The following is a 27,294-nucleotide window of genomic DNA, read 5'->3' on the forward strand; positions in this document are numbered from 1 at the left end:
ATGCTTGCCATGTAGCGGCCCTTTGAGGCGGCCCAGCGCAAGGCGTACTGTGAGCAACTCGAGGCAATTGATGTGCCAATGCAGTTGACGCCCTGTCCACAGACCTGAAACTGCATGCCCGTTGTATGTGGCCCCCCAGCCGGTGGCCGAGGCATCCGTTAAGACCACAGCATGCCTGGACACTTGTTCTAGGGGAACACCTGTGCGTAGAAACGAAGGGTCCGACCACGAGCTGAGAGTTGGCCACCAGAAGAGGAACTAGAGCAAGGGGCAAAGGGGCAAGGGGACTCCACCTCATTTGAGGCACGTAAGTCTCGACCGCGCATCTAGAGCAACGAACAACGCGCGCTGGGTTGATGTGACAACCAGCGCTGTTGGCCGGCAGCTTGATGGCACGCGGCACGCTGAGCGGCTCCAGCCTTTACGAGAAAGGGGGGACAGACAACTTGCCGACGTGGTCATGCTCTCATGTGAGAACATGAACCACCCACGAACCCAGTCTCAACACGCTTAAACCCAGGCATGTGAAACCGTGATCGTGGCCATCATATGAGGATAGGAAATAGGGCTGGGAGAAAAAATGTATAAAAAAAATCGATTCACCTAGGTATCGCAATTTTATTTATTTTTTTACGATTTTAAAATAGATTTTTTTATTACAGAATCGATATTAATTCAAATGAAATTGCTTTATTTTTGTCCTTGCTTATAGATGAGGTTGACAGAAGCCACTTTCGTTTCAACAGAGGATGAAATGTGTCATTATCTTTGAGTGTTGAGTGACATAATATTCCTTTCAAGTGGACGCGTGAAAGCGACGTGAGACTGAATGCATTGAAAAGCCCTCGCGCTACTCATATGCTGAGAGAGAGATAAGACACTAGAGCTGCACAATTCATCTTTAAAAGAGTGTGATCTCGATTCAAACACCCACGTGATCTTCTTCCATTTCGTCTGTCTATTAAACCTTTGACAGAATCATATCGCAACATTCAAATCTGTGTTGGCGCTGCTGCTGACCCAGAGAGAATAGTCATGAAAGATGAGTCTTTTCAACCTCATACTAGCATTATTTCTGTGATACAATAGTTCAAATTATCATATAAGTATTGGGATAAAAGTTTAAAGTTCAAATAATAAACACTGATGTCTACGATAGCGATCAAAATAGAGTAAATCAGCTTTAGATAGAAACTTGGCGCTTAAAATAACACATTCATCGATTACATTGTTTTGCCACTAGGTGGCGACAAGTAACTTTTAAAAAATGTATTTGTTATTGAATCATTTATTAGAGAATGTAGTACTGTATGATGCTTCTGAAATAAGTCAGAAAGATGTGATGAATTCTTTTTGTAAATATGACTCATCTTATACATCATATACAGCAGGGTTCTAGAGGGCCACAGTCCTGCACAGTTTAGCTCCAACCCTGATCAAACACACCTAGCTGTGAGTTTCTAGTGATCCTGAAGACATTGATTAGCTTGCTCAGGTGTGTTTGATCAGTGTTGGAGCTAAACTCTGCAGGACAGTGGCCCTCCAGGACCGAGTTTGAGGAACCCTGATATACAGTCTGTATAAGTGAACGATTTAACTTTTGCCTATGGTCAGAGCCCGTCTACGGAGACCCTGCCCACTCCCTATTAAGTCCTATTGTACCGAATTTTGGCTGTAGTACCACCAGAGTTCCACTGGGGGCGATCGCCATGAGTGCAAAATGAATGGGAGTCAATGGGGCTAGACAGCTAAATTAGTCTCTTTCACCCGATTGCCGTTGAGAAATCTCAGATCTGATTGTAGATTTTGCAAGTTCAACATGGGTTTTAGGTCGAAAGTTGAATGAACGAGTACTTATGTCCTTTTGATTTCTTACAGGTTGAGTTGCTGTTGCCCATAACACGCTAGCATTCTGCTAATGACGTCAGCATTCTGACGTCATTGACATTTTGAAAGACTTTTTAAAGCAAATAAGTGACTCTAAAAAATCTAACACCCAGCAATGTGTAATTTCTTTGCATCTCCTTTCGAATACAACATTCAAATTACTAGACAAAAAATTATATCCTGAGAAAAGTGGATTTTGAGGGGTATACCGCCATTGACCTCCATTCATTCTGCACTCGTCCTGTGAGCGCCCTCATATGGAATCAGAGTGGAACTGCAACCAGTTCAGAAGCCGGAAGTGTAGTGAGAGTGAAACTTCTCGCCATATTAGACATTCTCTGCTATGGTCTAGTGCAATGTTCTTCAACCCTGCTCCTGAAGGACCCCCAACACTGCACGTTTTCTTTGTCTCCCTAATCAAACACACCTGATTCAATTCATCAGCTCATTATCACATTGGTTATTGAGCTGATGAGTTGAATCAGGTGTGTTTGATTAGGGAGACAAAGAAAACGTTCAGTGTTGGGGGTCCTTCAGGAGCAGGGTTGAAGAACACTGGTCTAGTGTTAAAAATAAAAATAAAAAAATATTCGCAATATCGAATCGCAATACTTGGAGAAAAGCCATTCTTAAAAATAAATAAATATATAAATAGCAATACATATCGTATCGGCACCCAAGTATCGTGATAGTATCGAATCGGAAGATAGGTGTATCGTCCCAGCCCTAATAGGAAACGACCGCATCCAGAAAAACACGGTTTAAATGACGTCTTGAAAAAGACGCAGTGTCAAACCGTGCATGCTCTTTTAGGAAACTGCTCTCTCTGGTGCTGAAGCACCCAGGGATGACCGCGGCAACACAAACAGGATGATAGTGCAAGCCTGATGTGAGCACTCACATTCTAATTGAAGGTGCAACATTCTGAGCTGTGAAAACAGCTATTTTGCTCTCTGTGAGATTGCGGCCAGTGCTGCACTGTAACACCATCACCAGCTTTAAGAAGCGTTCTCCTGAAGAAGCAGACTCGTCTTTTGAAGTTTAAACAACTCTCAGATAAGATTGCAGAGCAGGAACAGCATTCACTGTCTGGCTCCGAAGTGAAAGACAAGGATGTGATGCACCTGCCGCTCATTATATGCTTGCGCCGCGATGCATAGCAGCTGGTGCAATTATCGCATGCCAATGTGCATTGGCTCGTTTAGTTACACTCGAACTGGATACGCTCTCGAGCGAGATCCCCATTCGTCAGAATCACTTCTGACGTATGTAATAGTGAGCGGACGAAGGGGAACAGATGCACATTAATAGGCTTGTTTGAGATTAGCAAAATCTGCGCAGAACCGATCACCGGTGATCACCGCGAGATGCATGTCGGTTAGAAATGTGTCCTAGTGGGGTCCGCCTTGCTCTGATGTCATGCTGACGTATGTCAAAAAACTCTCGCGAGCGCAAGGCAGACGTGTCGGATTCTGCAGTCGAGCGCAGTTGCTCTCCACTGACTGCGCTGATCAAAAGCATGATGGGAAATGACTTGCTGACAACACAGCTTAATGCTGATTGGTTTAAACAACCATGATGTATTGTTCTTTTAAACTGTTTGATTTTAAAACTCTGATCTCATGTTTTTATGTGTATAAATTATGTTTTAGTAGCCTATTCCCAAACTCTCTGATAGTGTTATCTATGGGTTATGATTGTTGTCATCTTTATACAAATATATAAAACATGTCTGTAATTAGAGTAAAAATGATTGATAAACACGTCTTTGGTATGTAATTAAATGGGTTTCTTGTTCATTATAATTATTTTCATATAAAAGCAACAGAACTTAAATTACATCCAGTTTATTAGCAACACTGTGCACAAGCGTGAATCCCGTGATATCCATCTTTGATCTCACAGGTGTCAGATCCACTGCGAGGAGAGAGAACTGTCCGTCTTGCCTGCGCTTTTTTCACTCCTCCCCTCACTGCAGCCACCTACTCTCGCATACATTTCAGGCGAGGCTAGGCGCATCTCAAACAAGCCTAATGATTTTCTACGATGAGGTCACTGCACATAAAACTGCAGATAACTTATAGCTTTGCAAGAAGCAAACAGATTATGAGGAGTCTGGAAAAGATTTATCTTCTCGTGACATTTGGATAATCTTAGGCTACTATTTGTAGGTAAATTTATCTCTGAACCCAAAGGGAATGAATTATGAAGTGCCCACCAAACACTCTGTGTGGGCGCATGGCCATCTGTTGCATCCTTGAATAAACTATGAATGCTCTCGAGCACGTTTGTAAAAGTTATGTTAAGAGTTATGACCACGGTTATTTTGCCAATGCCCATAGGGTCATTCCATGTCCACTCAACCAGAGGTTCCTGATTAAAATTATTTATTTTTTTGCATAAATGAAGAAGAAAGCCTATTTTCTGAAGAAGTAATTCACTATTTTGTAGAGGGGGGTTAAAATGAAAATTTTCACCTGAGATTTGGAGCCAGATTTCATGCATCATTATTTTACAGTATTTTTACACAGAGATTGGTAGGTCTATTAGTAAAATCTGTTGACTTTTACAATCTTTGTTGCATTATATGCCAACGGTGACAGTTCAAAAATGGGAAAAAGCACTTCTTGGTTTTTTTTTGCCCGAAGTTTGCATGCCTGTAACTGAATAAGTATTACAGATCTCATAATATCCTTTTTGAATTTTGTTCTTAAATTTTTCAGTTGGTCTCTTAAAGGTATAGTGGAGGATTTTCCCGAATTTTAGAAAAGAACCGCCCTTTCCACTTTTTGAAAAAATGCACATGTGCAACACTCTACCTGCTCCCGAGAGGGAACACCTATTAAACGTGTGCACGACAGAGCATGCACGAGCCTAGTTCTCCTCGTGCACGCTCTGTTTACAAGTTGCTGTCGGTGCATGACTTGTGCCAGGGCTAGCATCGCTAATCATAGCTTACATTAACTTTTACTAGCAGTGATTTTAAATGGATTTCTCCAAATAGCATGCCAAACTTTACCTGTCGAGTAGAAACTTCGCGACTGAGGCATCAGTGGGAAGCCCAACCTGTGCTTTTAGCGCACGCCAGCGTGTGAAATATTCTCCCCAAAACACTCTGGTCTTGTTTCTTTCTTCAGAGGCCTTTCTCTTCTTGTCAAAAGACACTTTTTCTCTTGCGACCCTCAGACATTTTGAAAAAACCCGGTGAGAACGGCGAGCTTCAATTAATGGCTGAAACCATAGCTCACCACCACACATATACGCCTGAAAGTGCGCATGTGCAGAAAGCGAAAACTACCTAGGGACGAGCACGTACGACGGCCTTACGTAAACATATCACCAGAATGATTGACAACTAGGAGGACCAATAGTCTTGATGATCCACCCGGAAAAAGAAAATCCTCCACTATACCTTTAATTTTTAAGACCCAATATGGTTAATTTCCAGAGATATGGGGATCTCAGTGTGGCTCCATGGGTAAATTGTACAAATTGTCAATGGTCAAAAACAAAATGTGAGTCACTTTGCATACAGACGATACTTTTTCTTTTAAAGAGGAATATCTCAAGAACAAAAATGTTGAAACCAGAAATGTATAAAAGAAATCTATCAACACAGTTGCATAGAATATACCTGTCTGAGTGCCATTAATATTCTTTTTACAAAGTTTGTGTGCCTGACTGCCTGTAACTCTAAAAGTATTAAAAATATCTCAAAACACTCCCAAGATTTTCATTCTGAAGAAACTTTTCTTTTGTAATCTTAACTTTTAAAGCAGTATATGATTCAATCCCACAGATAAGAAGATCTCAATGTGGCTCAATGTTAAAATAGAAATCAAGTTTCCCTCTAAGTGCCAAATATACAGTATTTTTCAGAAGTTTGCATGTCTGTTACTCATGAAGTGTTAAAGATATCTTAATATAATTTTATTTTCATTTAGATTATTGTTCCTATGAAACTTTTTTGAAATCTTCATTTTAAGACCCTATATGATTTAATCCCATATTGGGATGTCAATGTGACAGCAGTTATTATACTGTGTATTTTGAACTCTTGGTAGCTTCAGAAGCTGTTAAAATGAACAAAATTCCTGTATCCAAATATCCCTGAAACTGATTCAAATATAGATTCTTATAAATACACGTTTGAGAGCAAATTAATGCCTCAACTTGACCATTTCAGTGTATTGTTTGCACTCTGAGAGGTATGTTGTATGCAATTATTTTGATAGAGGTAAATAAGATACATTACAAGTAGTATTATTTGTTCTTCAGACATTCCTCTTTAAACACAATTCCCCAGTTTCACAGACAAGGCTTAAGCTTAGAATATATCTTAGAATATGTCACTGCCATTGTTTTGTCTCAAAATGCACAACAGTACTGTTTTTTCTAAGACACATTTAAAAAAAAAGCTACTTAAATGTTTTAATTAAACTAAGGCCTAATCCTGGCTTAGTCTAAGCCTTGTCTGTGAAACCGGAACAATAAGCAGCTGTTTGAAAAGTATTCTGTTTTCGACCATTTAAAATGAGTAAAATTGAATAATTTTGTCATATTCGCATTGGGATCCCCATATCTATGGGTTTGAACTATGTAAGGCCTTAAAAATAAAGATTACAAAAGAAAATGTAATTAAAAATTAGAATCTTTAAGGATATTGATATTTTAATACTTTTTGAGTGACAGGCACACAGACTTTTTGGCACAAATTTATGGCACTCAGACAGATATATTCTATGCAATTATGTTGATAGAAAAAAATTATATGCATTTGTTTCAACATATTTTTTTCTTTAGATAGTCCTCTTTAAAGGAAAAAAGTATTGGCTTTATGCAGAGTGACACATTTGTTTTTTAAACACTGAAAATGTGTACAGTTACCAATTTACTCATGGAGCTAGATCCCCATGTCTCTGGAAATGAACCATATTGGGCCTTAAAAATTAAGATATACGCTTGTTAATAATTGGAATCTAAAAGGTTATTAAGATATATTTAATAGATCTTATGTTACAGGCATGCAAACTTGGAGCGAACAACAACATCAACAACAACACAAGAATAACAAAACCAAAGATTTGAGCGGGGACATTTCTGAAATTCGGTTGATTTGACACGGAATGACCCCATTGTGAATTATTATGGCAATTGTGATAATCATGTTGACACGAGTTAGAGGAAACGCACACTGTAATAAAAAGTCAGTTCTGAGTAAGCAATCACGCGGTTCAAGTAGTTTTCATTTTTAAAACATGTAATAATTTCTTAGACGCTCCAAAAAACCCTCTCATCCTCACACTTTCATTTTAAACGATAAATCAGACATGAAACTTATAGCTTTGTAGCAGGTATAAATCCTCCCTCAATAGTTCTACAAGATTTGATCTTTTATCTTATGTCGAATCCTTACCTTGGCATAACAGCATGTGATCAAAACCAGCGGTAACAGATACCCTATCACGAGAATGGTCACTTTATAAGTGTGCTTGGCCACCCGTTCGGTCCAAATCTCCCAGCAGAACGTGCTATTGGGAGCCTTAGGGTGATCCGTCAAAATTTGGTGCTGCGCAACCGGGACTGCAAAGATAAAGGAAAGCATCCAAATAACACAAACGCCAATGAGCGCATTCCTCCGGTTACGAATACAGGGGGACTTTTTGGAGAGCACCACGGCAATGTACCTGTCCACGGACATGGCCACGAGCGTGAAAATGCTCACCAGCATGCTGACCGTAACAAAATAGTGCACAAATTTACACAGAAACGCCCCGAATATCCACTCGGGAAGTGAGTATATGGTGGCCTGAAACGGGACGCAAAACAGGAGGAAAGATAAATCTGCTATGCTGAGATTTATGATGAAAATGTTAGTGGTACTTCTCGAGCGCCTTGACTTTATTTTCCCAATAACAACCATCACTAGAGTGTTTCCAACGATTCCCAAGAAAAATATACATCCAAAAACGACGGGCACAATCACTATCTCCGGACCAAAAGTGTCGGTCGTTTGGTTCGTGTCCATATGCTCCTCTGTCCAGATTACCGTTTCATTTCGGGATAACACCATGTTTACAAGGATTCGAGGAGACCGGTCGAAACAAAAGAACGTAAGTCCGTTCAGAAGCACAGAACAATCACTCCCCAGTTTGATTTCTCATTTTCTCAAGTTAGCGCGCGCTAACAAATCCTTGGCTCGGTTGTAGAGTACTCCAGTTACGCTGGGAAATGCACCGGCTGGGTATGAAGCACTAGAGAGAACGCACATCATTCACTGGCGCGTGTTCTTTCCAGGGAAGACGCTGGAACACTGGCACTAGCTCAGTGGGGAAAGTTTTCGCCCGGAAGCGTTAAAAGATCGTTTGTCGTGATTTGGTCATGATCGATTCACTATTATTATGGCATAGTTTATCTGAAGATTAAATGGCCTAATAACTATATGTTACTTGTCATAACGATAAGTATGTCGTTGGGTCAAAGAACACTATCATGTTTGTGTAGGCTATGTCATTATGAACTTGGCTTAGAAAAATTCAGAGGACCTTTACGCTTGTTCTCACATTATCTAGGTGTCAAGACGATACAGATAACCAGGCGCAGACTCAGTGACTTGCTTGTTTGTATGCTGCATCTGATCTGCATAGCCTAGCCTACTAGCCTGCTGATATCCACAACTCAGTACTGATTTGTCAAAATATATTTTCTTAAGTTTCATTAGTAGGCCTACTTTCATTACCCTGTTCTTTATAAGAACCTAACACAAGCAGCGTTCCACCCACACAAATAACCTTAATAAAATGATGCAAGAGTGTTCAGTGAACTCAATAAAAGAAGAATATCCTTACACTGTTTCCGGGATTTTATAGCAGCTGTTACTGTGCAGTTTTAAAATGTGTTCTTGAATAGAATGTTCCATTTTGTTATGCGAAACAAAAGTCTTTGTGAAAACAATGCAATCTTTGTTACTCTAGGGAAATGTTCTATAACACACCTGCTATATTACCCATTTACAAATCAAATTAAATAGAAAGGATTCTTGAAGGGGGGAAAAAACATTAAAATTTGACACATTAAAACACCTGATATTAATTTAAGTAACTGTGTTAATGAAAACTATGAAAAGATTTGATTGATTTCAAAAGAATGAATGCAGAAAGCCTTGCACTTTAAGCAAAACCGCAAAGGTCAGGTAAAGTATAATAGACTTAAGACTTTTGTCTAAAGCCAAATGAATAGATTAATCCATGAAGGTGTCTTATTATAATTGCAAAAGCAATGTGGCAATGAATATTAAAGTTCAGTGAAAATTGCTTTAAAAAGATGTGGGAGAATCATTCAAAGTGGAATATTATTTTTTTATACGCTGATGTTCTGATATGCACACTTTCCTGCATCTTTCACACTTTTAGCTCTAGGAAAGGAGGGATATTTTTCCATAATTTTGAAGCTACTCTTTTCTATACAATGAGTGTGGAGCTAAAAAACAAACAGAAAAAACAACTACCAATGTGCTCTGTCAGTACATGATATTTTAATATGCAACTTGTGTATCTGGGATGGTTATTGGAATTCTCAGACTTTGTTTTAGTCTGACTTTTCAAGGGACGAAGGTTATGTGATTCTGGAGTTGGTTTTAAAAGCTCTGAAACACCTGCAAACAGTGGTTGTTCAAGGCATACAACCTTGTTCTGGCACTGTGTTCTTCTCATCAGACAACATGTGGCAGATTTCCCATTGAGGAGACAAGGGAAGTGCCAAACCAGACTGTAATGCATTGGAGGAGGATAGGAACTGGAGTGATCTTATAGGATCATGATCACTTGTGTCCTTTTTTCCAGTGTGGTGATGTGCTGTGGTTATTTAATTGGTTATGGTGGTCCCAAGGAATTGAGTGATTCAGTCATAACCGCAGCTGCATTTATTTTCTAGAAGAGGTGGGTTAATTTCCAAGAGGTAAAACGAGCAGCCCTGAGGCACTCTAGTTCTCATATGGATTTTTACAGGTTTTAGCCCAGGTGTTTGTGATCCACTGACTCAAAGATGGTGTTATATTTACTTGTCTCAGAGCAAAAGTTCACAAATTGCATTCTGATGTATTTGCCAAGTGTAGCAGAGGTGTAGCACTGTTCCCCTCAGAAGCAAGTAGCAGGAGGGAATGGGACATGACACCACGCACCACAAGTGAATAGGGTGAAAAAAAGAAAAGAATGAATAGATATGACCATACTTCCCCATTTGATCACACTAAGACATTGTTTTATATGACCATTTTTCTGGAATGTTATGTTTAAATATAAAAATGAGGTATTATCTGATTAAAAATGCAAAAATTTGCATACATTTTCATAACAGAAGCCTGAACACTGGATAAAGACCGGTTTAAAATTATAATTTTGTTGACATATTAGAATTAAAGTTTTAACAGAGAGGATTTAACGTATTTTTATCACTACATTTAAATCAGAAAATACCATCAACAGCCAGAAAAAAAATGTCTTTATTAAATCAAGTTACATTTATGAACAATATTTGTATACAGTAGGCTATATGTATGCTAGTTTTTACCTCCTCTATAAGAAAACACTTAAATGCATATTTTGGTCTGAAAGAAGACATGTTATGGAAGCAAAATGTTATGGAAGCAAAATAGCCCAACATCTCAAAATTGACATGTGCTTGAAAAAAACAATAGTTTTGCCTGTATCACATTGGCATAAAGTAGGAGAGTAGTACCAAGTACAAATGTAGGTATTCTTTTAACAATACTGATGTCAAACATGTTAATTTGGAAATGACCACTGACACGCAGCTTCTAGAATCGAAAACACATACAACACAACAGTAACATTTATACATTTTGTAGTCCAGTTCAAACATTTAGCAAATCACCTCAAATACTGTATTGCAATCCCATTTAAGCATTTGGCAAGCACTTTAGGCCTAAGTGAAAGACACTTCATTCACTGATTGCACTCCCTGGGAATCGAACCCATGACCTATTTAGGTCAATGTTAAACTTCATCCATCAGTTTAGCACTTGAACTCCTTTGTCTGGTTTCATTATCCATAACGGTCAAAACTAAGTACTGAATCCAGTTAAAGTCAAACAGGAAACCAAGCTTACAGACAGAATAATATCTCTGTTTTGCTGATAGATAGTTTTTACCAGCTTCATACGTGCATAAAATTGAGAGCATTGCCTATTCATCTGATGTAAGTATGCGATGCATTAATAAAATTGTAATAGGATACACAAAATAAACTAAAATAACCAATTAATATAAAACAAAATTTAAAATGAAAATTTTTACAGTAACAGTCTCCATTCTTGCTGTCCACCCCCTAAGGACTCTCTGCATCGCTGGTTTAGAATCACTGAAGCAAGAAGCTTAGGGACAGTAATTGTTTGAATAGATTTATAAACACAGCTGGTGTCGTCTTATCAGGCCTTGCAGCTCATGTTTTGTCTTTTGAGAAGTATGGACATTATCCTCTTTGATATAAATGAAGTAGACATTTTGAGAGAGATAGGTGAGGTGTGAGTTTTTACAGTAAATCTGTTTCATGTGTAATAGCATTTGGAGGTTCATGCATAATTTTAGATATATTGTAAGTAGGTAAGCTGTAAGTGGTTTGAACAGTTGATTGTTAAGGGCATTATTGCTTGAAACATTGAGCATTAGACAATTACTTAAGACATATTTTTAGACTAACACTTTCCTCACCTGACTGATGTGATTATCTATTTTTTTCTGCCAGCACATACAGAAATTTTGAAAAATAACCACAATGATGTGAAGTAGCATCCAGTGTTACACTGTAAAAAATGATATGATCAATAAGTTATGACAAAGTTATGTATTTACATTGCTTTAACTCATCAAAATATATTTTTTAAGTCAGTTTAATTGAATTTAAGTTGAAATGGCCTACACATCCCGATTGATAGTACTTAACAATTTAAGGCAGCAACTTTTTTTTTTATAGTGATATGATAAAATGTATTTGTATCTTATATTTCAGATTCAGACATTTCACCCTTAAATCAGTTCATCTTTGTAAACCAAGGTTGTGCGGCAGTCAACGAGCATTCCCACACAGCATTGTGAAAATAAACACTGAAGAAGTCAAGGAGAGGAACATGCATGGTTAGTGTTGCAATGTGTTAGCAGGGATGTGACTGATAGGAGAGGGGACTGAGATGTTTAAGGGCTGGGTAAGAGTGATAATGTTTCCAGCTGCTAGAAAATAGCTGGCACAAGCTTTTGGAAAAAATCCTCTGTGCCCATGGGCGGGAGATGCTCTTTCAGTTAAATGTTATTTTAAAGGCTTTTGGTTGTCTTTATTCAAGGTAATTGTTTAGAACCTCTACTTCGGGGAGGGTGCATGATGAATGCTCTGCCTTCCCTTCAAACAAGGTTTCCAAATTACCTCTTTACACAACATTCTCCCTGCACTCTTTCTACCATACACTTAATGTAAAAAGCATCTTCTCTAATCTAATTGGATTTATCTGGACTCTCTGGCACACAGAATTTGAAAACTCCTGGTCAAGTTTGTTTATGTATAATAACCAGAATCAGAAACCAAAATTGTTTTGTTGAGTTGTGAGTTGGTTTGTGTGTGTTCATCTCTGTCATTATTCCTATTTGCCTTTTGAATGAGCGTCATAGTGTTCTGATACCTAGAATAAGGTTAAGAGCTGTCAACATAATTGATGTTTCCATACTCCTCATTTTGAGGGTTGCTGAAGTGGCATGTTGCTGAGGTTATGCAACCACACGACCAATGCGGTTGTGTTGCACAGTACAGTCAGTTTTTAAAGCAGACATTCATTTTTTTTTTCAAAGCCTCGGCACACACACACACACACACACACACACACACACACACACACACACACACACACACACACACACACACACACACACACACACACACACACACACACACACACACACACACACACACACACACACACACACACAAACTCATCTGTTGTTAGAAGCAGTATCAAAGCATAGCACCTGTATCCCAGGTGGGCTGGAATTCTCAGTACAATTCTTCAGACTTTTTTTTAACTTGGCAGTTGGCAGTCTTGATCTTCTCTGTCAAACTGTGGGCAAAAGGCACACATGAAAACTATCTGGTTGATAGAGGATCGAGTGAGCGCCTCAAGTTCATTATGGCTTACATTAGGGAGGACTCAAACCCGAGATAGAAATGAGGTAAAAGAAAAAAGAGAAATGTAGAGTGATGTAAAGAAATGACTGAGACTATTGAGCTGAGACTGAGTGATATAAATGAAAAGAAAGAGTGAAAAAAGGGAGACATTGAAGGGGACGATTCATAATTTGTAAAAAGAAATTTTTTAGGAGGTTAACCACAAAAATAAGAAATTACACTGACCATTAATCATGTGAAATACAAGTATTAAAAAATACACATGGATATTTTAGCACCATATACTGTGTGTATACACTGTAAAAAATCCAACTTACGGTTTGTATGACAAATTCAGTTTATTCAACTATTTAACATGAAAAAAGTTGAGAAAAGTTGAGATAACTCAAACACGTAAGTTGAGAAAACTCAAAAATGTCCTGCAGCTGGTTGCCTTAAACTTTTAAGTTTTCTCAACTTTTTTTTTTTTTTTACAGTGTATATATATACAATAAAGTAGCGGCTGAATGTACTGTGTCCTCTCTTCAATAAAGAAATTCTCTATACATCCTTAACAATCAAATTAAAATGCTCATATGCACCTCAGTGCCAGGATAATTATAGGTACTGCCTCACATCTTTTTTTCTTTTTTCTTTTCTGTATCCATTCTTGACAGGACATCTCAAAGAAGAAATGGTGGTAATACTTTTCAATAAGGTTCAGTTCGTTAACAGAGGTTAATACATTGGGCATCATCAACTAACACAGCATTTATTAACGTTACTTTCTCAGATAGTATTTTTTTTAGATTTCAGTTAATGTTGGCAAATTATGAATTATACATATAATTAACAATGAAATATAGTATATTTATGAATTGCATTAAGTTAAAATAATCTATTTCCATTATATGATTTTTTGTAGATGTTTTGTGAGACTGGATTCTATTTATTTCTGATTCTTAATGCATATGCATGTATTGAGTATTTTGATTGTTATAGTGTAACTGTAATTGTTAACTGTTAGTGCCCATTTGCAGATACTTGTAGAGAAACTGGAAATGGGATACCATTAATTTATTGCTCAACTGAGGCAATTTAAATCAAAATCTTTTCTGAAATGTATGAAGTACCACTTTTTTCCCACAGGTGACTCAAACTTCCTATACTCTATTTGATTGTGAGAATTGAATTTGTGAAATTCCTTTGAAATGTCCGAACAACCAATGTCCAAAAACAAAATATACTCCCATGAATCTCTTACTGCAAGAGGTTTATGGAGAGGCAGACCCACAGATATTATTGCCATGCTCTGTGATCCACTGAACCCTCTCAATACTGGAGTCAGTCCTAAGGGGAAATCGGCAAGCGTTATTCTATATTATCTTCCAGTCAATCCAGCTGTTCTCAGACATGATCCTTCTACTAATCTCAAATGTTCAATTCTGGTCTGATCAGCCTTGCAAGAACACAAAACTGGATGGTAGATGAAAGGTGGATGACGCAAGCAAACTATAAAAAGCAAAGCTCCACAATTGCTCGGTTCTGATTCAGAGTGACCTCGAGGCGACATTCACATTGAAACTACAGTAATGTTTTAAAAATTTAAAGTGTTATTCAACCAACATCTAACCAAGAGCTGAAGAGTCCAAGCTTTTAGCAAATCAATTTATGCTTGAATTTAAGAAGTGGTTAATGGGGTATTGTATTTTTATCAGTCTTAGCAGAGAGGCAAGAGGAGAGCTTCTCCTATTGTATAATTTGTCTCATCCCTTCTCTGTCTTTTGTTTTTGTCCTTTTGTTGAAACAACTCACTCCACTGTTGTAAATGTGTCTTAAGGAAGATCAGGAGGTTGCCATGGAGACACCTTATATGGCGTTTTACCTCATATTTAACAGACTGATTGAGACTGAACCTGAACACACCAACATATGTATAGACAAAAACATCTTTCAGTTAGGTTTATGTTTTAAATAACCACAAAATAGCAGGGGAATTATTTTTTTTCTAATATAATAAAGCCCATCCTCACTTTGATAGATTTGAAAGCTCTAGTAAGTATAAACAAAAGACTGCCTTATGGAAATGAAAAACTTTTAACTGTTTTTGACAATGCATACATACTAGAAAACATAGACTGTATTGATGAAAAGAAGTAGCCTGATCTGCCAAAAATATAGTGAGTTAGTAAATATGACGCTTTGTGTGAGTCTTTAGCGCCCTCCTCTGTCAAATCTGCGTATGACAAGTAAAATCCATCTTGTGTTCTCCAGGAAAGTATTGTACCCATTTGCTAATTTCTAACACGATGAAAAGTTTATGAATAAATATGTAACTGTCACGGTGTAGATTTAGCAGAATCTGTCTAAAAAAACCCAGACTGGAGTTATTTTTAAAAAAACACTATAAAATGATATGTTGTATGTATTTATTTAACTATTACAGACATTCTATAAGAGCAATAAGCCTCTCATAGCATTAGTTTGACCACAATGATGGTTTTAGGATGGTTTTAACATCAGCCTTGAGTGGCTGTCGTAGATATTGTTTCGTTAGCTGCTGTTTAGTAATGTTGAGGAATCTCTATACATTTTGTGTGTTTAGTTGGAAGCCAGAATCTGATCCACCCAGTCGCGGAGCTCAGTGACACGGGCGTACACACCAGGTATACTGGTGTCACAACGACTGCTTCCCCAGGACACAATACCCACCAGTGTCCAGACATCACCCTTCTGACACACCAGAGGACCACCAGAGTCACCCTAAACAGACAGAAGGACAAGAGAGTTATGGTGAGAGAGTTATATTGAGAGAAATTGAGGAAGTGAGGAAGAGAAGATAGTCTTACCATGCAAGAGGAGGCACCAGCAGCACCAGCACAAATCATGACATCATGGATGTTGCTTCCCCAGAAGCTCTTACAGTCCTGGTTGGACAACAGAGGCAGAGCAACTTGCTGGAGCTCATTAGGGGTGAACAGAGCTACACACACAGAGAGAGAGAGAGAGAGAGAGAGAGAGAGAGAGAGAGAGAGAGAGAGAGAGAGAGAGAGAGAGAGAGAGAGAGAGAGAGAGATCATTAAACATGTTAGGTATTGTAAATATATTATAAACATGTATGCTACCATTCAAAAGTTTGAGGTCAATAAGATTTTTTTTTTTTTAAGTAATTAATACTTCAGTAAGGACAAGCGACATAAAGACATTTATAATGTCATGAAACATTTCTATTTCAAATAAATGCTGTTCGTTTGAACTTCCTATTCATCAAAGAATCCTAAAAAATTTGTATCACGGTTTTCACCAAAATATTAAGCAGCACAACTGTTTTGCTAGCTTTGCCATCACAGGAATAAATTACAGATTTTCCTGACCCCAAACTTTTGAATGGTAGTGTATATAATGTAATTAGAGATCAATAGGCATATCTATTATTAGCATTATATCAATTATATAACCATTATAGAATAATAATAATATATTTCAATTTATTTTGCTGTAGAAATATATTCAAAATATTCTAATTCATTAGACTTGAATGAATATCAAATTTTGAAAGATATTTCTATTGATCTAGAACCAGAAGCAAGTATGTATAATAGACTGTGATGTTATAGATAATCAACCATTGTGTTTGGTCACTCCCCAGCCAGAGGTCACACAGGTCATGCCAGGAGCAAATTCGTCTGAAGTCTCAGCAAGACAAACAGGAGACACTTGGGCATTCAGTGAGACGGGGGAAGTCAGCTTGATCAAGGCAATGTCATTCTCGATGGTATTGGAGTTCCACTGAGGGTGGGTGAACACCTGTAATTGTGATTAAATCATAAATTCCATGTCAAAACATAGAAAAATCAGTAAATAAATAATGAGGAGAGAAAAGGTTTAGTATACCTAAAAAGCATTATCATGTTGAATGATTATTAAGTGAACATGTAAGTGTCCAGCTCTTGCGTGTTATTGAGGAATAAGTTTTAAGTTTTAAGCCTCACGTTTGACACTTTCATAGTCTGCGTGTCCTCCTGAGTGTTGCCGCTTCCCTTGTTATGCTCTCCCAGGATCACACGGTGACTAGTTCTGGACATAAGCAAGAGAGGTTTATTAATCCACATCTATCCCAGGATTCATGCATAGTTAACGTAATGATTTAACTGTGATTAGTCTAAGTTAGTCTCACCTCACACCGCAGTGAGCAGCAGTCACAACCCAGTACTCACTGATCAGAGAGCCACCGCAGAAGTGCCAGCCAGTGAAGTCCTGTAATTTAAACAACGCATTGGCAAAAGAAAGAGACAGCGAGAGAGAGAGAAACAAATTACACTTTGTATAAACTGTGTAGTATAATCTCCATTAGCTATAATACATTATACCTGCAAGGAGACCTGCCAGGGCCAGGAGTGAGGAACTGCCTCCTCACCATTCACAATGCGGGCATAGCCACTGACAGCAGGAGGAATGGCAGGAACACCACAGCCTAAAGAAAAAGGAAGAACAGGAGATCAAAGAAGAATGAAAATTGAATGAAATTTTATGGTATAATATAAATAGGCTAATTGACCAATGGTTTCGTAAATGCAAACAATACATTTTTTAACATACTGTAGTGTGCTGGTGACTATACTGATCTTTTCAGTAACTATGAGTATGAACTTAAAAAAAAAAAACTTCCTCACCATAGGCTGCACTAATGAAGGCAACACAGGACAGCAGCCACAGGAAAGACATTGTGCAGAAGACAGCATTATTGATAGTAGAAAGTCCTATTTAACACCAAACCATGATTTCGCACACCAATGAGGGCATGGCCACCTGATATCATGGTCAAAAATTAACCCTGAGAGTCTGCATCAGCTGGTCTTCACCTGTGCAGAATCCCATGATTTTACCAGTACTTGAACATTGCCATGTTTAACATGCAAAGTACAGTACATTTTCGCATTAATACTTCTGTTTGATTGATTTTATTTTATTATTTTATTTTATTTTATTTTATTTTATTTTATTTTATTTTATTTTATTTTATTTTATTTTATTTTATTTTATTTTATTTTATTTTATTTTATTTTATTATTTAAAAAATGTTCTTATTGTTTAATTAATTCAAATTGTTTTATTTGTTGATCGGGTTTTCTTTTTAGGAAAAAAAAAAAAAAAAAAAAAACTCTCTTTTTTGAAATATGAATTGTGTCATCATCTACTCACCCTCATAACCCTGTATGACTCTCTTTCTTCTGTAGAACATAGAAATATATACGGTATATATATTTTGCGCATTTTTATATATATATTTTTTTACATTGAACGTAATGGTAACCAAAACGGTTTGGTTAATATTTTTGTTTGGCAAAAGCAGTAACATAACTTCTTATTCCATTACGAAAACACATTTGCAACTGAAGAATAAAAATAAAATAAAAAATAATAATAAACAAACAAGCGAATATACTCTAAATACTGAATTGTTCTATTATTTTTATAATTACATATTATTTATTTTATTGTATTATTTATATTCTATCATACATTATATATATATATATATATATATATATAATTTAATTATATTAGTTCTATTATTTATTTATATAATTATCAAAAATAATTATTTTGTTTTGCAAATTAATAATCACAAAACATATTATAGAAGTGGTAATAAAGATGAGGTGACTAGGGATTTTTCAGGCATCTGGAAAATTAGGATAATTAAAAAAGGTCATATTATTTAATGATAAGTTGATGAGTTATATGATGCCTTTATATGGGGTTTCTGGAATACTTACAATCTTGATAATAGGTGAAAACTCAAAGTAAATGTGTCAGCAAATTTATGTAGCAAAATATGTAAATGTGTGGGAAGGACTGGTATATAAACCCTCAAACGTTGGTGAGACGGCCCTGATTCAGAAATGGCTTTCATTTGGATTCTGTCGTGTCTTGCTTTCATTGGAACTGCCTATGGTTTGTTGCTGTTTTTTCCTCTGTAAAACAGATTTTCTAATAAAAGTGTCCATTTTAATACATAGCCATCAAGGGCAGAATGCTTGGATTTGTATGAACATTTCTACAATTTTTTTATTATAATTTTTTTTTTATTCTCAAGGCTGTGGCGTTCCTGCCATCCCCCCTGTTGTCACTGGCTATGCCAGGATTGTGAATGGTGAGGAGGCAGTTCGTCATTCCTGGCCCTGGCAGGTGTCTCTGCAGGTACAAACAGACATCATTTTAATAGATTACATATGGATAATATAAACACATTTAACAAAACAAACATATATCTTGGCTAAAACATCCATAAATAAATAAATAAATCTAATGTCTCATTACAGGACTCCACTGGCTTCCACTTCTGTGGTGGCTCCCTGATCAACGAGTTATGGGTTGTGACTGCTGCTCACTGCAATGTCAGGTAAGACAGTATTAAAAGTATAAACAGTATAAATTATTATTATTATTATTATTATCATCATCATTTTTTATTTTTATTTTATTTCATTTTAGAATAAGTATGTTTTTCTAGAGAGTAAAATAAATCGGCGCAACTCTGAAAGAAAAAAAGTTCAATTTTTTTTATTAGGACCTCTCACCGTGTCGTCCTGGGTGAGCATGATCGTTCCTCCAACGCTGAGGCCATTCAGACCATGACTGTTGGCAAGGTGTGTTGACTCTTCATATTTTCTGTATCATACCTAAACCACTGAGACAAGGTTTAAACAGAGAGATGAGAAAACTGCTGCCACTGAATATGAGAATTGCTGCAGCGAATGCTGACGTATCTGTATCCTCTTCCCAAAGGTTTTCATACACCCTAACTACAGCAGCTACACCATCAACAACGACATCCTCCTGATCAAGCTGGCCACTCCTGCTCAGATCAACACTCGCGTGTCTCCTGTGTGTCTCGCTGAAACCAGTGACAACTTCCCTGGAGGCATGAAGTGTGTGACATCTGGATGGGGCCTGACCAGGTACAATGGTGAGTTTCAGAATCTCTTTTCATTTCAGCATTTTTATCATTTTTGCATTTATTTAAAAAATATTTACATTTACAAAGATGAAACTTTTATTTTAGTTTTAAAAGCATTTTTTATAGCATTTGTTCAGTTTTTATGGTTTAAGAAGGTCAAACTTGAGTTAGAGCTCTGTCCTGATTTATTTTCTATGTTGAAAGCTTTTAAAATGCTGCCAATCTGTCCTTTCAGCCCCTAGTACCCCTGCCCTGCTCCAGCAGGCCGCTCTGCCTCTGCTGACCAATGATGACTGCAAGCGTTACTGGGGAACCAACATCACTGATCTGATGATCTGTGCTGGAGCCTCTGGTGCTTCTTCTTGCATGGTGAGCTCCCAAATAAATATATGTGACAATTATTTATTTCAATATGATTAATGAAAGTTCGTCTTACATGTATAGATAAATGTTTTGATTACAAACTCTTCTATGTGTTTTACAGGGAGATTCTGGAGGTCCTCTGGTCTGTGAGAAGAATGGAGTCTGGACTCTGGTTGGTATCGTGTCCTGGGGAAGCAGCACTTGCTCAACCAGCTCGCCTGGTGTGTACGCCCGTGTCACCAAACTCCGTGCCTGGGTTGACCAGACCATTGCTTCTAACTAAAGCAAAATGTTTATATAGCAGTTCTTGCTCATAATTTTCATCAATAAAGTTTTATTTTGAAACAAAAACAACCTGTTTGTGTTTTTTGTAGAATTTGGACAATGGACTTTCAATGTGTTTGAGTGCATTTTTCTTATTACATCATTTTAATAACTGCAAATTCATCAGAACATGAATTATTCGAAACTGCTATAAATGCAATGACCCTGTTTGTTACTATCTTCTGCAAAAGAAGATGAGATGATAACTTAATAATAACAACTAGCAGATCATCTCAAAATCAAAAGAAATCATGTATTCAATCATGTTTTCTATAATAGCTAGCATGCCTGGAGCTCTTTTAAATGAACTTTGTGAATAGAACGACTATGCAAAAAAAAATAGTGACCAGGACAAAAAAGGAATAACATATTTTTAATTTTTTTTGTATGTTACATATACTCACAAGTTATTTTTTGTAAGGATATGAAAAAATGAAGGAAAAAATGAAAATGTTAACTGATATTAATTTAGTTACCTGCCATTAATTTGTAATCTATAATCAAATCAAATCAAGTATATTTGTATAGCGCTTTTCACAATACAGATTTTATCAAAGCAGCTTCACAGTATTAAATTAAAATAATACAACAAGGTTTGTTTCTAGTGGAATTTATTGATTGATAAAATTAAATATCCCCAAAATATCCCCAATTAAATACATACATATATATATATATATATATATATATATATATTGTGTGTGTTTGATATATTTTAATTATATGATAACATTCTTGTAAGAAGTTTTATAAATATACTGCAAAAAATATAAAAGCATAGAATAATCTAATAAATGTTACTGAAAAAAAAAAAAAAAAAAAAAAAACCACTGTTACCACTAACCCCCTTCAAACCCAATAGCTTTGGACATACCCTTTATCATAAGGGTGCTTGTCAAGTTTTTGCTGTGCAATTGTGAATATATCAGCCCAATAAAGTAATTTGAACACAGTTAATGTTAACTGTTAATCCAATAAATCTTAAAACATTGAAAAAATGCTAGCCTACTGGAATGGTAGGCTACTTATTGTTATTGAGCTGTTTCTCCACTCTCCTTTTCAACTCTTACTTTTCTAAGCAATAAGCAATATTGCATGCTTCCTTAGAATAACTAATGTTGCTGCATTTTCAATCCCATTCAGTCTTTGGATACAAATTAGTACCACATGAATAAATATAGGGCTGAATTCAGGTTGCTTGGGACACTTTTTTTGCCATTGAGATACCTGAATACAAAATGACTTATGAATAAAAACATATTCTAACAAGCTCAGATTATCTTTGAATGAAATCTCATAATATTCGCATTTTGAAATATTTGATCTTAGGTATATCAGTGCAAAGTAAATTGGTTGCAGTATGTAAATAATGTAATTAGGTAGGCTACATTTACAGTACATACAGCTGAACTGATGAACATACGTGGAATAGGTTACCTAAATAGAAATGACCTGGGAATCAGTGCAGATGTGGACACAGAGGCCTTGAAACCAGGAACACGGCTTTATCAGTTTGTATGAAAATATAGCTATTCAGGTCAGGGTTATTGCAGTCAACATAATGACTTTTGAAAAATGTCTGTTACACAACAAAAAGTAGAGGAGAAAAATTCTAAAATTCATTCAATAAGCTTATTTGATAAATGCAAAATATGAAATCCTCTAATTAAACTTACTGAAAGCTATTGTGCAGTCTATTTAACAGAGAATATTACACAAAATAAGAAAAAAATTACAGCTCACCTGAAGTAAAAAATAACAGCTCACCATTTTGACCATGCAGGTATTATTAACTATATTCATTCATATAACATGGAGGTTATCACTTTTCTGAGTACAGCTTTCCTAAGAAATGTTTTGCATGAAACTGAGAAATTTAAGATAATATTAGAGCAATTTTCAATCATTGTGAAACTGAGAGAATTAACAGCATTCATATAATATAACCTGCATGTTGCTGTATATGAATGCCATTAATTCTCTCAATTTTCAATCATTGTGAATCAGTGAAAGTTAAAGGCATTCTTTCATGGGTAATTGGGAAGTATTTCTGTAGCTCCAACAGTATAGTGCAAGCAAGGTGTTAGAAATGCCATGGTTAAGGGTTTAACAACCAGGGGATGCACAAACTGATAAAATGATCACTTTCAATGCAGTTTAAGTCTGTCAAAGGCATAAATATAAATGTAATTCAATAATGCAGTATTTACAGCTGATTTAAAGCATCCAGAAGGAGGGGGCATTATCTTTTGGGTGGAAAAAACTCTCTTTTGCAAGGTGCACAATATCCCACAGTGGAGCGATAAGACGTCCAGCATATGAATGAGGACTGAATATATAAAGCCCTCAGAGGAGCAGACAATATTCAAGTGCAGCAATGGCCTTCTTGTGGATCCTCTCCTGTCTCGCCTTCTTTGGTGCAGCCTATGGTACAATCCTGTTTTTCTTATAATAAGATACCATTATATCAGCCTTTAAGCCTGGCTAACCTTTATTAAATTGTGCTCAGGATGCATGAATCTGTTAAATTTCTTTGGTGCAATTTTTGGTCTGTTAGGCTGTGGCGTTCCTGCCATCCCCCCTGTTGTCACTGGCTATGCCAGGATTGTGAATGGTGAGGAGGCACGTCCTCACTCCTGGCCCTGGCAGGTGTCTCTGCAGGTAAAACTGGTGTGAAAAACAATGCTTTTTTTAATGCTAACTCAAAATATTGAATCATTTATTTTGTCATTTTTAATTTATTACAGGACTCCACTGGCTTCCACTTCTGTGGTGGCTCCCTGATCAACGAGTGGTGGGTTGTGACTGCTGCTCACTGCAATGTCAGGTAAGACAGTATTAAAAAGTAAACCTTAATGCCTATAAGGATCAATTGGTGAATAAGTTTGAATTTCAGTTATCATTATATTTCATATGGTATTTATAGCCTATTGTTCTACTACCAAAGATTTTGGGTTATACTGTTTTGATAATCGATATATATTTTTACAGGACCTCTCACCGCGTCGTCCTGGGTGAGCATGATCGTTCATCCAATTCTGAGGCCATTCAGACCATTGCCGTTGGAAAGGTGTGTAGACCCTCAATATCTATTTTATTGAGTATCGCAGTATTTCCTGCAGAATTCTGTTTTGCCAGTGGGAAGCCCCCGTCCATATTCACTCGCTACATAAATATAAAGCACAATCGCTTCATTTATTAGAAATATATACCAGATGCATGAGATGATGCTCATGCAAAGCATTCTTCATGCATTTGACATCACTGAAAATATTCAGTACAACTACTATTCAGGACTACCTCTATCATTGTAACAAATTTCATGGTTTAACTATGTAAGGTTCAAATGGATGCCCGTTCGAGAATAAATTAATAAATAAATAAAAAATAACAAATAGGGGCTACATCATTCAGTGCTTAATGGCCCCTAATAACGACAACTTGCAGTTCAGTAAATTAGTCAGTTGTTGATTCACTAATGTATCTGGGGTGCGTTTCCCAAAGCCAACTGCCCAGCAAGCAATAGCCGTCATTTCACCATCTCGGTTAACTAGACCCGATATAGTCCGGCTATGAGTAACCCACTTCTAGACAAAATAACCCTGAATTTGATTACATGTCGTTTTTTCCCAAATAACTTGCGAGATGTATCATATTCCATCATGTAAGCAAAGTCAACAGTGATTACAAGGTGTTTGGTTTCATGTCTTTTACATGTTGTATGCATAGCCTGTGAGTCTATTCCTGGGCTATGTTTAGGCGTCTATTACATTTTCACAGACAGCCCCAATTTTTTTTTTTTTTCTCTATCACCATTATATTCCATCACATTCAATTCAGACTGCAAACACACACTCACAACCTAGGTAATATGATTGCTTTTCACAAAAGATTCAGCAGCAGCGGCACAGATTCCCAATTGTTGAAAAGCACTGCAAGAAACACTAGCATATATCCTACATGAACCATTGTTCTGAGGTAGTCTTTTAATAGAAACATGAAGAGAGCGTTTCCACTGATTGCTACCTTAAAATTGGAATGCTAACATGTCTGTATCCTCTTCCCAAAGTCCATCATACACCCTAACTACAGCAGCTACACCATCAACAACGACATCCTCCTGATCAAGCTGGCCACTCCTGCTCAGATCAACACTCAAGTGTCTCCTGTGTGTCTCGCTGAAACCAGTGACAACTTCGCTGGAGGCTTGAAGTGTGTGACATCTGGATGGGGCCTGACCAGGTACAATGGTGAGTTTCAGAGTCTATTTTCATTTCAGTATTTATATCATTGTTGCATATATTTAAAAAATATTTACATTTACAAAGATGAAACTTTTATTTTAGTTTTAATATATATTATTGCATTTGTTCAGTTTTTATGGTTTAAGAAGGTCAAACTTGAGTTAGAGCTCTGTCCTGATTTATTTTCTATGTTGAAAGCTTTTAAAATGCTGCCAATCTGTCCTTTCAGCCCCTAGTACCCCTGCCCTGCTCCAGCAGGCCGCTCTGCCTCTGCTGACCAATGATGACTGCAAGCGTTACTGGGGAACCAACATCACTGATCTGATGATCTGTGCTGGAGCCTCTGGTGTTTCTTCTTGCATGGTGAGCTCCCAAATAAATATATGTGACAATTATTTATTTCTATAATGATTTATGAAAGTTCGCCTTACATGTATAGATAAATGTTTTGATTACAAACTCTTCTATGTGTTATACAGGGAGATTCTGGAGGTCCTCTGGTCTGTGAGAAGAATGGAGTCTGGACTCTGGTTGGTATCGTGTCCTGGGGAAGCAGCACTTGCTCCACTTCAACTCCTGCTGTGTACGCCCGTGTCACTAAACTCCGTGCCTGGGTTGACCAGACCATTGCTTCTAACTAAAGCAGCTATGAATACTGTCTTTATTTTCTTTAATAAAGATGTATGACATGACCTTTTGTTCCTCTTTCTTGGATTCATTATTATAAAGGCTATATATTGAATATATATATATATATATATATATATATTTTATTTTTCAGATATAATTTATACACTACCAGTCAAGGGTTTAGACACACTTGCTCATTCCTTATTATTATTCTTATTCTCCCCATTTTAGAATAATCATAAAGTAGTCAAAACAACATCATTACACAGTGGTTCTCAAACAGGGGGCCGGGACCCACTAGGGGCCTCAGCACAATTCTAAGGGGGCTGCAAGAAGATTAAAAAATGCAGTTATTTACACTTATGGAATTATGGATTTTTGTTATTTTAATTGATTATAATTATTTAATTATTTTAATATTATTGCCTCTCATAGTTTCTATACATAAAAAATATATAAAAAACAGAAATATCTTGTGGGCCCTTTTAAATATTGTCTCTGACAATGGGGAACTGACATTGCACAAATGGAATTATGGGAATTACTGTGAATATAGTGACCAAAATGTTTAACAGATCAAAACTAGTTTACATCTCGTTAGCATCATAGCATAACTGCCTACGTCCTATTTAAAAAAAAAATGACTTATAGGCAATTATACTATGAGGCTAACGATCTGATCTCCTTAAATAGCCACCCACCCTTTGCTTTAAATACACACTTTGGTCATTTTCTCAGCCTATTTTATGAGGTATCCTGGAATGTTTTTTACGAAGTTCCCATGAATGCTGGGCTTTTGTTGCTTTTTTTCTAACCAATCCTTTCCCCACTCACTAGGATGCAGCTTTCCATTTAGATAGATAGATAGATAGATAGATAGATAGATAGATAGATAGATAGATAGATAGATAGATAGATAGATCTTTATTGTCATTGTATGCGATACAACGAAATTCTGTTGGAGCAGTCCTCTCCAGATAGCAGCATAGTAAAAAAGATAGAAATATATAAAAACATGAACCTATATTCCCATATATACATACACATCCAAGAACAAATTAACATTTAAGAAGCACCCTTACTCAATATACTGTTGTCAGGGCTTTGTTTGGTAGTTGGCGAGGTCACTTTGTAAAGAAACTGAACTCGTAAAACGCATGCGTGTGACGTCATTGTTTCCATAAATTTGCGTTTTTTTGTAGTTTAGACGTAGACAATAGTGGTATCATTTTTAAAATCTTGCACTTTGAAACCTGTATTAAAAAGTTTGCATTTTCAGACCCTAAAAACGCTATTTTGGTAAACAATTTTCCATTTTTAATTGAAAACGGCTCCTTAGCCTTAGTCTGCCCGTCTGTCTGTGGTGTCTTTACACGACACCGTTTCTTTACAAAGTGCCCTTACCAACTATTGGCCTGGCATGCATAAATAATAATACAGCGTTTCCATGTGAACAGGGATCATTTTGACAAAGTTGTCATCTATACACAAAAAATGCAAAGGAAAAAGTCCGTTTTTAGTCATTGTCGTGTAAACATAATGTTTCCATGGTTTTTCAGTGATTGATTAAGTTGTATCACCTGTTTCTTTGATTTGGTTTGGATTTGTATTTAACCCACTCACTTGCACTCACTCGTTGACTGGCCTTGTTGCTGAAATGTTTCATGGACTCACCTTCTTTGCTGAGAATGCTTTAAAAGAACTTACCTGTGTGTT

The 27,294-nt window shown here is 36.7% G+C and overlaps 4 protein-coding genes across 4 annotated transcripts in view; 2 read left to right on the plus strand and 2 right to left on the minus strand.

The window, feature by feature from the left end:
* galr1b (galanin receptor 1b) overlaps positions 1 to 8,150 on the minus strand; it is a 60,344-nt gene extending 52,194 nt beyond the window's left edge. The window contains exon 1 of the mRNA XM_084403893.1: positions 7,304 to 8,150. Coding sequence (XP_084260019.1) covers positions 7,304 to 7,960 — 657 coding nt within the window. The 5' untranslated portion in view covers positions 7,961 to 8,150. The remainder of the gene's footprint in view (positions 1 to 7,303) is intronic.
* A 7,318-nt stretch (positions 8,151 to 15,468) lies between these two features.
* Positions 15,469 to 17,840, minus strand: ctrb.3 (chymotrypsinogen B, tandem duplicate 3). The gene is made up of 7 exons (XM_084404957.1): positions 17,727 to 17,840; positions 17,424 to 17,527; positions 17,231 to 17,310; positions 17,046 to 17,130; positions 16,680 to 16,860; positions 15,903 to 16,036; positions 15,469 to 15,816 (listed from the first exon to the last, which is right to left on the minus strand). Exons 1-7 carry the CDS (start codon positions 17,776 to 17,778, stop codon positions 15,655 to 15,657), a joined length of 798 nt encoding a protein of 265 aa, XP_084261083.1. The 5' UTR covers positions 17,779 to 17,840; the 3' UTR covers positions 15,469 to 15,654.
* A 1,071-nt stretch (positions 17,841 to 18,911) lies between these two features.
* LOC311286893 (chymotrypsin A-like) lies at positions 18,912 to 20,734 on the plus strand. The gene is made up of 7 exons (XM_084403336.1): positions 18,912 to 19,011; positions 19,154 to 19,257; positions 19,380 to 19,459; positions 19,628 to 19,706; positions 19,846 to 20,026; positions 20,253 to 20,386; positions 20,502 to 20,734. The coding sequence occupies exons 1-7, from the start codon at positions 18,960 to 18,962 to the stop codon at positions 20,661 to 20,663; spliced, it is 792 nt and encodes a 263-aa protein (XP_084259462.1). The 5' UTR covers positions 18,912 to 18,959; the 3' UTR covers positions 20,664 to 20,734.
* Positions 20,735 to 22,981: 2,247 nt separating this feature from the next.
* On the plus strand, positions 22,982 to 25,640 carry LOC311288098 (chymotrypsin A-like). Its single transcript, XM_084405344.1, has 7 exons — positions 22,982 to 23,133; positions 23,262 to 23,365; positions 23,452 to 23,531; positions 23,696 to 23,774; positions 24,774 to 24,954; positions 25,178 to 25,311; positions 25,428 to 25,640. Exons 1-7 carry the CDS (start codon positions 23,082 to 23,084, stop codon positions 25,587 to 25,589), a joined length of 792 nt encoding a protein of 263 aa, XP_084261470.1. The 5' UTR covers positions 22,982 to 23,081; the 3' UTR covers positions 25,590 to 25,640.
* Positions 25,641 to 27,294: the final 1,654 nt, after the last annotated feature.

Source organism: Rutilus rutilus (genome assembly GCF_951802725.1).
Source record: "Rutilus rutilus genome assembly, chromosome: 3".
NCBI classification, from domain to species: Eukaryota; Metazoa; Chordata; class Actinopteri; order Cypriniformes; family Leuciscidae; genus Rutilus; species Rutilus rutilus.

Coding starts and splice junctions, on each gene's coding strand:
- ctrb.3 (XM_084404957.1), bottom strand. CDS start 17,778: ATGTCTTTCCTGTGGCTGCTGTCCTGTGTTGCCTTCATTAGTGCAGCC. Junction 17,528..17,726: donor CTTCATTAGTGCAGCCTATG/GTGAGGAAGTTT, acceptor CTTTTTCTTTAG/GCTGTGGTGTTCCTGCCATT. Junction 15,817..15,902: donor CTGGTGCCTCCTCTTGCATG/GTAAGACTATCT, acceptor CTGTCTGTTTAG/GGTGACTCTGGTGGTCCTCT.
- LOC311286893 (XM_084403336.1), top strand. CDS start 18,960: ATGGCTTTCATTTGGATTCTGTCGTGTCTTGCTTTCATTGGAACTGCC. Junction 19,012..19,153: donor TTTCATTGGAACTGCCTATG/GTTTGTTGCTGT, acceptor TTTATTCTCAAG/GCTGTGGCGTTCCTGCCATC. Junction 20,027..20,252: donor GGGCCTGACCAGGTACAATG/GTGAGTTTCAGA, acceptor CTGTCCTTTCAG/CCCCTAGTACCCCTGCCCTG.
- LOC311288098 (XM_084405344.1), top strand. CDS start 23,082: ATGGCCTTCTTGTGGATCCTCTCCTGTCTCGCCTTCTTTGGTGCAGCC. Junction 23,366..23,451: donor CCTGGCAGGTGTCTCTGCAG/GTAAAACTGGTG, acceptor AATTTATTACAG/GACTCCACTGGCTTCCACTT. Junction 25,312..25,427: donor CTGGTGTTTCTTCTTGCATG/GTGAGCTCCCAA, acceptor TGTGTTATACAG/GGAGATTCTGGAGGTCCTCT.